Source organism: Sciurus vulgaris, assembly GCF_902686455.1.
Source record: "Sciurus vulgaris genome assembly, chromosome: 18".
In the NCBI taxonomy this organism is placed as follows: Eukaryota; Metazoa; Chordata; class Mammalia; order Rodentia; family Sciuridae; genus Sciurus; species Sciurus vulgaris.
In genome coordinates this window covers 13,993,742-14,003,926 of record NC_136479.1, presented here as the reverse complement: position 1 = coordinate 14,003,926, position 10,185 = coordinate 13,993,742, and the positions used below count along the sequence as shown (strand labels likewise).

Sequence of the window (10,185 nt, the reverse complement as noted above, 5' to 3'; positions counted from 1 at the left end):
ATATGGAACGCTTCACGAATTTGCGTGTCATCCTTGCGCAGGGGCCGTGCTAATCTTCTCTGTATCGTTCCAATTTTAGTATATGTGCTGCCGAAGCGAGCACTTCACTATGTAATTTCTACTGTGGATTTTTTTTGTTTTGGTCCTGCGCATTGGACCCAGGGGCGCTTTACCACGGAACTACAAGTCAGTCTTACTAAATTGCTGAGGACGTCGAAATTGGGATCTTCCTGCCTCAGCCTCCTGGGTTTACCGAGGTGCCCCACTGCAGCCGCCTAATTTCTAGTTCATAAGTGAAAGCAGGCAGATCTTCCGCGTAGACAAAGCAAAAGGTACACTGGCTCTGTTAATAACCCTCATGGTCGTCTCTCCCAGGAATTTCGGTGAGAAACCTTGAGCCTGTCCAGACCTTTAAAAGCAACTTAGCATTCTCATCACTACAGCAACCCAAGGTTCCTGACCCACCGGCGGGCTCCTGAATGATTGATAGGGGCCGCATCCAATAGACTTGGTTCATTTGCAGCGCTCAGCCAATCGCGTGAAAGCGTGGGTCTAAGGGCGTTTCCCCTGGTACCAGGGCGAGTAGCGTCTTTCTTACGTCTGCTTGCATCATCAGTCCGCGCCAAGAGCACAATTGGCCCGCTGAGCTAAACAGTGTTTGCTTTGTGATCCGGGAGATGAGTTGTGCCGGGGCGTCGGCAGCTCCCTCCCTATGGCGACTGCGCATGGGCGCCCGGCGGCCCCTCTCAGGTAAAGGGGGACATGCGGCCGCAGTATACGTTGGACCAACGAGCCGGGGAAATTTTGATTAAGGTTTGGGTCGGAGAGGTCACGGGGAAGACGTTTGTATACGTCACAGGCATGCGACGGTGCGAGACTGCGTGACGTGTGCCGTGGGGGCGGGGCTTGCAGTAGGCCGCGAGAGTGACGGGTGGATTTCCGAGGTGAAGCTTGGGGCTGTGGGTAATGACGTAATTGCAAACCTGCCCTGAAATACACAGAAAACCGGTGTTGAAATTGGAGAGAGTATTGCCTGGCAAGGGTTGAACCCGAGACCATTTTTCTTTCTGTTAAAAAGTGTAGGGGCTGGGGAGATAGCTCAGTCGGTAGAGTGCTTGCCTTGTAAGCACAAGGCCCTGGGTTCGACCCCTAGCACCCCCCCCCAAAAAAAAGTGTAGATTACTATATGCATATAAAAATGAGATGAAACCCACTATTCTGAATAATATGTACTAATTTTTAAAAGGAGATTAGCAAATGTTTCGAAAATGTTTACAATATATCAGCTGCAAATGGAGATATTTTCCTTAATAAATGGATTAGCAATTTTAAAAGTAACTTTATTACATGAGTGTTATTTAATACACATTCATAAGCTCCTTTAAAATCTTCCCATATACCACTGAAAATCTTCAGGAACCACATTGTTTTGTTTCACACATTGGGAAATATGGCTATAAAATGACACATTTGAGAAAACAGGGATATAAAGTGATAAAATTGAGGGCACTCACCTTATATTGTAAAGTATGTGATAGTGCAGTCAGAACTCAAGAGTTGTTGAATGTGACTTTTAATGCACTCCTGCTGAGCCAATGAGTATAACAATAAAAATCATTCATTTTATTTTGTTTTTTTTGCTTTCTATATCACATTTTATCCTCATGATAAACTCAGTAGGAAAAGTTTTATGATTGTATGTTTTCCCTTAAAAGGAAATACCTTGGCTAGCGTAGTTGCATACGTCTATAATCCCAGCTACATGGGAGGCTGAGGGAGGAGGATCAGCCTGGACAATTTAGTGAGACCAGTCCCAAAACTAAAATAGGCTGGGGATGTAGGTCAGTGGTAGAACTCCCCTGGGTTTAGTCCCCATTACTGGTAGGGTGGGGAAGGTATTGGGAATTTTTAATGTAAGAAGTATTCTGATTTGTTTTATTTATATTAGTGATTGGAAAAACATTTTCTTTTTTTTTTTTTTTAATTATACATGGTCCTTTTGTGCTTTGCAGCAAAAAAATGATTGCTGTCTGCAGACCCAGGGACCTGCAGTTTTTGATTTTAGGCATATTTCATTCTGGTGCCCATCTCACACTTTACAAAGATGAGATTGTGAAAAGGTGGAAATAGCAAATATTTTGATACCCAAGCCTCTCACCACCACCCCCATCAGAAAAAAAAAAAAAAAAAACAACCAAAAACCAAAAACCACTTACCTAGTGCCAGAATCTGGTGGGTTCTTTTTTGTTTGGTTTGGTTTTTTGGATACCAGGGATTGAACCCAGGGGCCCTTAGCCACTGAGCCACACCCCGCCGACCATTTTATTTTTTAGTTTGAGACAGGGTCTCTCTAGATTGCTTGCAGCCTCTCTAAATTGCTGAGGCTGGCTTTGAACCTGTGATCCTCCTGTCTCAGCCCCCGGAGTTGCTGGGATCACAGGTGTGCACCACTCATGCAGAGTGCCTGAATCCGGAAGAGCAGTGTCATGTCAGGGGACAGTCTGTTGTGTTTTAAATACAAACATAATCCTGCCCACTACCCATTAATAGCCACCTGTGTGTTTTAACTGAACCTGCATACTCAGCCCCTTGCTATTCTTGGTTTTTATTTTTATTTTTTATTTTTTTAGTACTGGGTTGTCCCTAACTTTGTTTCCCCGTTAATGTTTTTGGGTGGTGGTACAAGTGAAAGAACAAGCAAACGATCATTTTTGAAATATTGAGCAAACTCTTCAACTTCCACTTTCTACCAGGAAATCAATCTGCTGGAAGCACCAGCCTTGGACGTGGAGGCAGAAACTTACGACAGACTACCTTGACTTTGTGCAAGGTCTCAAACTGTTCTCCACATAAAACTTGACCATGGTCAGCAGTGACCCACTGTCTGGTGGCACAGCCCTGAGTGGTGTGGTATGATGGGCAGGTCTTAGACTTCATCTAGTGTTTGATCTCTGGTTCTTGGACTCTATCCAATTTCTTTAGTCAGATTTGCTTGGTGAGAGGGAGCAGGTCATGCAGGGGAGCAGACCAAATCAGAGTCTTGATGCTTCAGAATCTCATGTCCACACTTCTTTGTTTGAAGTGTGCATTTAAAATCCCAGTGGTGGAAAAGTTCAAGTTAAGAACCACCCCTACCAAGCCTATCCATTGACCTTGTGTCCAAAACCCTCCAGCATTTTTAAATGAAAGAACCAGGTGTACCCAAAATAAATTTCTTCACACATATTTTGGTTGTTTTAATGGGCCTACATGAGAAGATAGTGGTCCCAGCCCAAGAGCTGAGAAACAGTTCAGAACGATGCCAGTGTCGGTCACACTGGACCACAAACTATGACCTCCATGTCTCAGTTTTTTAAAAAAATATTTTTAGACCTTTATTGTATTTATGTGGTGCTGAGGATGGAACCCAGGCCTCACGTGTGCCGGGCGAGTGCTCCACCACTGAGCTACAGCCCCAGGCCTGTGTCTCAATTTTATGTCTGCAAAATGGAGCAAACCCGCCTTAGACACCTGAGCACACTACAGGACCCCTTTTTTGTGGGGGGACCTCTTGGGATCCCCTGATCTGGGGGCTCAGAGAGAAACCATTTATTGATGTTTTAAAAGATTAAATCCAATGTGCCCTAAAGAGTTTACATTTTGAAAATAAGAGGAGTTCAGTTGTAGTGATATTGGACCAAATGAGAAAAAAAAAAAAAAAGAAAGAAACTGAGCTGTAAGACTGGACTCTGAAGACCCAGGGCTGGGTGTTGTAAGAGGACCTAACCTGGGTCTCACCTTTGCATGCGGGGACCGGTACACTCAGCCTTTTCAGATTTTCAGTGTGGGTGGGGTGCACGGGAGCACCTGGAGACCCAGTGGGCAGGAGCACTGTGGTTGGAAAGCTCCCTGCCTGCGCAGCCTGCTCTGCGGCCTGGCTTGGAGAGGACAGGGGAGGGGTGGGTCAGTGGAGAAGCGTGCCCTTCCAGAAGAAGCTGCCAGGGTCACTGTTGCCTGGTGAGAGGGCAGGCTGGGCATTTCCAGATCTCTGTACCTTTACGTGAAGCAGAAGCCAGGTCCCTGGGTGGAACCTTCCACGTTTCAGCACTGTGAACACTTCCACGCGGAGCACTGCAGAATGCTCCGGGGCACGTATCTGCCCCTGAGGAGGTCACTCATGACTTTTGTCCTCAGGTGCTCCTCTGTCTGTTGAACATCTCAGCCAGGCACGCTGGCGTATGCTGTTCAGGAGGCTGAGACAGGAGCACAGGTTCAAGACCAGCCTGGGCAACATAGCGAGACCCTGTCCCCAAATAAAATCAGAAGGGCTGGGGCAATGTGGCTTGGTGGTGGCATGCTCGCCCAGCACGTGGGATCCCTGGGTTGTATCCCCAGGACAGGAGGAGGCAAGGGAGGGAGAAGGAAGCACCTGGATTTACCCGAGAGTGATGAAGAATTCACACCTGCATTGCAGCTTGTGGGAGAAGAATCAGCGTCAGGCCCTGCAGTTCTGGAACGACCTTAGACGACGTCAGTCGTGCCGCTGTGGATCGGATAATCCGGGTGGATCATGCAGGTGAATATGGAGCGAACCGCATCTACGCAGGCCAGATGGCCGTCCTGGGCCGGACGAGCGTTGGGCCGATCATTCAGGTGAGCCATTTGACGGTAGTTGGCACTCGGAAGGGCCACCCACGTGTTGGCTGTTTCATTCGACTTTTTACTTTTGATATAGAGACGCATGTCTGGGGGTGGACGGGGTTAACACTAGTTGATACTCTGTCCTCCTGGGTTTGAAGTGGGTGCAGCACCATGCTCGCGAGGGTGGACCCGGGTCAGTGGGCGGCTGCTGTGGCTCTGGGGACTCCTCCAGAGGCATGGCCGTGGCATCCTCAGCTGCAGCTGAGCTGACAGCTCCTCTTTTGCTCTGCTGGTGTCTCTTCTCCATGACAAAGGCTGCTGTGACCCTGGTGTTTCAGTTTCTCGTGGAGGTTTTAGGGGTTGGGAGCTGGCAGTGTGCTCGTGTCCTCCATTTCCGCTTCCTTCACGTCTTCCAGATGGAGGCGAGGCCCCTGGAGCGCCGGCCTGACTTCATTCTTCTGTGTCTTGCAGAAAATGTGGGATCAAGAAAAGGACCATTTGAAGAAGTTCAACGAGCTGATGGTGGCCTTCCGGGTCCGGCCCACGGTCCTCATGCCCTTTTGGAATGTGGTGGGCTTTGCGCTGGGTGCGTGTCCTGCAGAAGTGCTTGTGTGAGCTTCGGGATCTGAGGCGGTTGGTCACCTGGGCACCACATGCATGAACTTCGCGTTCCTGTATGGCCTTTTGAAGTTTACTTAGTGTTTTTTCAAAGTTAAGTTGATTGAATTTCCCTTTTTTCTTTGCTTAAATTTCTTTAAGATAGAATCAGTACTTTTAGAAATAGAAAGTACAACAAAAACAAATGAGAGGGATCAAGCTCATCTACTTCAGTTGCAGCCAGACACTGTCCCTGGCCTGGATTCTAAACCTGAGATCTACCAGCACTTTTTTTTTTTTTTGGTACTGGGGATTGAACTCACGGGCACTCGACCACTGAGCCATATCCCCAGCCCTGTTTTGTATTTTATTTAGAGACAGGGTCTCACTGAGTTGCTCAGGGCCATGCTAAGTTGCTGAGGCTGACTTTGAACTCGCGGTCCTCCTGTCTCAGCCTCCCCAGCTGCTGAGATTACAGGGGTGCACCACTGCACCCAGCTCTGTGAGGACTTCTAAAAAGGGAGAGGGGAGAAGAGTGACTGGTTTAGAAGGTCAGAGGCACACTCACCCCAGAAGCAGGCAATCAGGTTTAAAGCCCCTTAAGAGCTGGATGTGGAGCGCACACCTGTGAACCCAGCTACTCAGGAGCCCAGGGCAGGAGAATCACAAGTTCAAGGCCAGCCTGGGCAACTTAGCGAGACCCTGTCTCAAAGTAAAGTTTCCAAAGGACTGGGGATGCAGCTCGGCGGTAGAGCACGTTTCCAAGCACGCGGGAGGCCCCGGTACTGAAGGGGAGGGAGGAGCGCACTAGGGAGAAGAGCTGTCTCACCCTGTGATTCAGAGTTTAAGTGGGGTCCGGTCCCACCCCCAGCTTTGCCCCTGAGACACACGGTAGCATCTGAAGACCCAGTTCAGGACACCTGTGAGCAGGTGCCATGGCATCTGGCTGGCAGAGGTCAGGGCTGTTGAGCGTCTGACAGTGGTCAGCACACACGTTGCCCCAAGAACCACCTGCCTCAGACGTCGTGGTGCCCGGGCGGGGAAACCTGGCGGAAGCTGACCCGCCTTCCCAGTGGCGTCTGTCCCGCATGTTATCATTCTGCACGTGGTGATTGCAGGGGCAGGGACCGCCTTGCTGGGGAAGGAGGGCGCCATGGCCTGCACAGTGGCGGTGGAAGAGTCCATCGCGCATCACTATAACAACCAGATCAGGACGCTGATGGAGGAGGACCCTGAAAGACACCAGGAGCTTCTTCAGGTGATCCAGGGGGCTGGAAGGGGCTGCTCGAGGGGAGAAAGGACAGGTCGGCAGTTGGTAAGAAGGCAGAACAGGATGTTAAGGGATGGTAGGGACTTGACATCTAAGTTATTAGCACCTCATTTTAAAGTCGAACAGAGTGAAGCACAGAGAGGTGGAGCCATTTGCTCTGGTCACACAGCCTGGGCAGAGTGGGGCTAGACCCCACATCTCCTGCACCCAGGCCTGCCTGTGTTTTCTCCAAATCCCTGTCATTGGTAGATTCTGAGATGAAATGGTTGAAGTAATAGATGTCCTCAGATAATTTTCCATAGCAAACTGGGGGACGGTTTAAATTTTGTAGTTTCAGTCTTCTGTTCCTAGAGGTGGGGTCTTGCTGTGTTGCCCAGGCTGGGTGTGTCCCTGGTCTCAAGTGACCCTCCCCGCTCAGCCTCCCACGGCTTACATCTGCGGGCGCACCTGCACACCCAGCTCTAAGGGCACCATTCAGTGTTTAAAGCCTAAGTCAGATGTTGCAGACCCCGGCCTGTGGCCAACCCCTGTGCTGTAAATAAAGTTTTATTGGGACACAGCTGCATGGGGAGCGGGGTACTGCAGGTAGGCGGAGACGGTACAGCCCGCAGGGCCTCACGGGCACTCTGGCCGCTCCTGGGTTGGTGGCCTACCAGCCTTAGACTGTGACGTGAAGCTTTGGCCTTTGAAATAGGAGGACCGTGAGGCGAGTGGGCGTGCCGACCGCCCCCTTCCTTTACTTAACTAGGTGATAAAGCAGTTCCGAGATGAAGAGCTCCAGCACCACGACCTGGGCCTCGAGCATGACGCAGAATCGGTAGGGCCGCTGCCCCTGGCGCTGCCTGGGATCCGAGGGCGGGGCTGGGGTTCTTGTTCCCAGAGAAATGCATTTTAAAGTGCCGGCGAAGGGGCGAAGGGAAGTTAACCGTCACTGGCAGGAAGCAAGCCAGCAGGCGGTCGCCCCAGCCGGGATCGTGTCCCCTCATCCCTGTCCTGCCCCTGGGAGCGTCAGAATTTCCCTTTCCTGTGAGAAACGGGCTGATCCAGGGTTTTGGCAGAGGCAGACGCATTCCAGTCTCTTAAACAGCTTTTGTCCCAAGTTAAAACAAATTGCTTCTCAGATCTTATTCCTCATTCAGAGAAGTCCACTCTGCCCTGCCGGCCGTGGCTCTTACACACTAAAATGAGCACGCGACGTGTTTCTGGGTTGCTTTCGTTCGTTTTGCAGTGCAGGGGTTGGACCCAGGGCCTCCTGAGCGTTGGGCACGTGCTCTGCACGCCCAGCTGTTGTTTTTACAGTGTTTTTATGGGTGCATTATGGCCACACCCAGCATCGGGGTTCATTCTCACACAGCCCCACGTGCACGGGGTATCTGCTCCGCTGCGGCCCCCAGCACCTCCCCTTACCTCCCCTCCTCCCTTGGCTACTCTGCTGGTTTCCTTCTGTCTGTTCATTGACTTTTAAGTGGGTGAAGTGGGATTCACTGTGATAATATGAATGTAAGCATGATTTGGCCGGTTTCACCCCCACTTCCTGCCTCAGTCCTCTCTTGTTGTTAACAGGCCCCAGCCTACACCCTCCTGAAGAGTGCCATCCAAGCCGGATGCAGTGCAGCGATCTATCTGTCAGAAAGGTTTTAAAGGATGTCTGCTCATCCACATCTGTCGTAGTTTAATGAATGACATTTGCAGAGAAAGAACTGTGCAATTATTATTATGTGAATTTTGTTAATAAACTAGAAGTTTTTTTCCCAATAATAAAGGTCTTTTTTTTTTTTTTTTTTTTTTTTTGCTTTTTGTTTGTTTTTTGGTATTTATCCTGTAAGCTTATGCTTAAGGCTGATAGTTCACCAGGTCTGTTCAAATTATAGCAAATGAAGCTGGTCCTTGTTTGGTCTCATGGTTAATTTTGTTCTACAGCTTCAAGAATGAATCAATAAATTAATAGAAATTATTATTTTTTCTTTTTTGATGCCAGGGATGGAACCCAGGGCCTCAAGCTTGGTAGGCAAGTGCTCTACCACTGGACTCCCTCCCCAACCCTAGGGATCTTTTTTGGGGGGAGGGGGTGCTACTGGGGATTGAACCCAGGGGCACTCAACCACTGAGCCACACCCCCAGCCCTTTTTTGTATTTTATTTAGAGACAGGGTCTCACTGAGTTACGAAGGTTCTTGCTAAGTTGCTGAGGCTGGCTTTGAACTGCAGTCCTCCTGCCTCAGCCTCCTGAGCCACTGGGATTACAGGCGTGTTCCATGGTGCCCAGCCCACCCTAGGAATCTTTTTTTTTTTTTTTTTTTTGTAGTTGTAGATGGACAGAATGTCTTTATTTTTTTTTTATTTGCATATTTTTATGTGGTGCTGAGGATCGAACCCGGTACCTCACACATGCTAGGCAAGTGCTCTGGCCCTGAGCTACAGCCCCAGCCCCCTAGGAATCTTTAAGAGGAAAAAAAAGTTGCATTTGCTGGTGACAAAAGGCAGTTTAAAACCTGAGGATTTTTTACTGGGCAAGGTCATGCAGTTCATCGAGTCAATCAAGACTGTCATCGTTTCTGTTTTGAATTGTGTGTTGTGGGTGGGGTGCTGTGGTCTCAACCCTGTGTCCTCAACCCACAGGCCATGGTGCTAGGAGGCGGGGCCTTTAGGAGGTGATCAGGCCGTGGGAGTAGAGGCACCGTGGACGGTGTTAGCGCCTGAGACCTCTCAGCCCTTCCACCGTCTGCCACCGAGGGTGCCGTCTTTGTGAAGGGGACCTTCACCAGACACGGTTCTGCTGGCACTTTGATCTGGGACTTCACGTCTCCAGAGCTGTTGTTGTTTATAAGTGTCTCCAGGACACTTTTGTTGTTTATAAGCCACTCGGTCTGTGGTGTTTTCTTTCAGCAGCCAGAACAAAGACAGGGGAGTGTTAATCCTAGCGAAGAACATGCCAACTTGTGGATTATTTGCCAAGTTGAATTATAGCCATTTCCTTAAGGTCTGTTAGCAAAGGAATGAACCGAAACCGACTAAAATCTTCATCCCTTGATGAACTACTTTATGATTTTCAAATTTTAAAATTATTTAATACAATCCTAGATCCATGGTTCTCCCAGTTACACATTAGAAAGTTCTCTGGAGCTTTTAAGTTTTTTCATCTTGTCTGGACGCAGTGGCACACACCTGTCGTCCTAACTGCTAGGGGCACTGAGGCAGGAGGTCTCCTGAGCCAGGCATTTGGGATCTGGGCAACAGAGCCAGACCCCATCTCTACAAGGGGGAAAGTAAAACTCAGTCCATAGGCCAAAAGTTCTGATTTACTCCAGGATTTCAAAAAATCCCAGGTGATCCCAGCGATTTGGGGCTGGGAGCCCTGGACGAGATGCTGGCTTCTGTGATAGAGAAGGGCGTCCTTCAGGATCCCCCTCCCCAGTGGCTGGCCTTGCTAGGACAGCGGACACACTGGGGTTTGGACTCATCCTTTACGTCCTCACTCCTTTTCACAGTCGGGAGTGAAATCAGCTTGTGATCTCGTCAGTGTCGTCTCATAGTGATCACAGTGAGCGTGGAGCAGCAGGCAAGCCAGTTCTTTTTTTTCATATTTTTTATTTTTACAGACTGTGCTTTGATTCACTGCGCACACGTGGGGTACAACTCTTCATTTCTGTGGTTGTGCACGATGTGGAGTCACACCGTTCCTGTGGTCATACACGTACA

General features: G+C 49.3%; 1 protein-coding gene across 1 annotated transcript; it reads left to right on the top strand.

Annotated features, from left to right (window-relative positions):
- The first annotated feature begins 616 nt into the window (after window positions 1-616).
- Window positions 617-8,239, top strand: COQ7 (coenzyme Q7, hydroxylase). The gene is made up of 6 exons (XM_079121950.1): window positions 617-750; window positions 4,454-4,632; window positions 5,092-5,206; window positions 6,336-6,475; window positions 7,236-7,304; window positions 8,051-8,239. The coding sequence occupies exons 1-6, from the start codon at window positions 678-680 to the stop codon at window positions 8,126-8,128; spliced, it is 654 nt and encodes a 217-aa protein (XP_078978076.1). The 5' UTR covers window positions 617-677; the 3' UTR covers window positions 8,129-8,239.
- Window positions 8,240-10,185: the final 1,946 nt, after the last annotated feature.

Bases quoted from the DNA above. Each gene is read 5' to 3' on its own strand.
- COQ7 (XM_079121950.1), top strand. From the start codon at position 678: ATGAGTTGTGCCGGGGCGTCGGCAGCTCCCTCCCTATGGCGACTGCGC. The intron at 5,207-6,335 runs GTGCGTGTCCTG...TGGTGATTGCAG, and splicing joins TGTGGTGGGCTTTGCGCTGG to GGGCAGGGACCGCCTTGCTG. The intron at 6,476-7,235 runs GTGATCCAGGGG...TTACTTAACTAG, and splicing joins GACACCAGGAGCTTCTTCAG to GTGATAAAGCAGTTCCGAGA.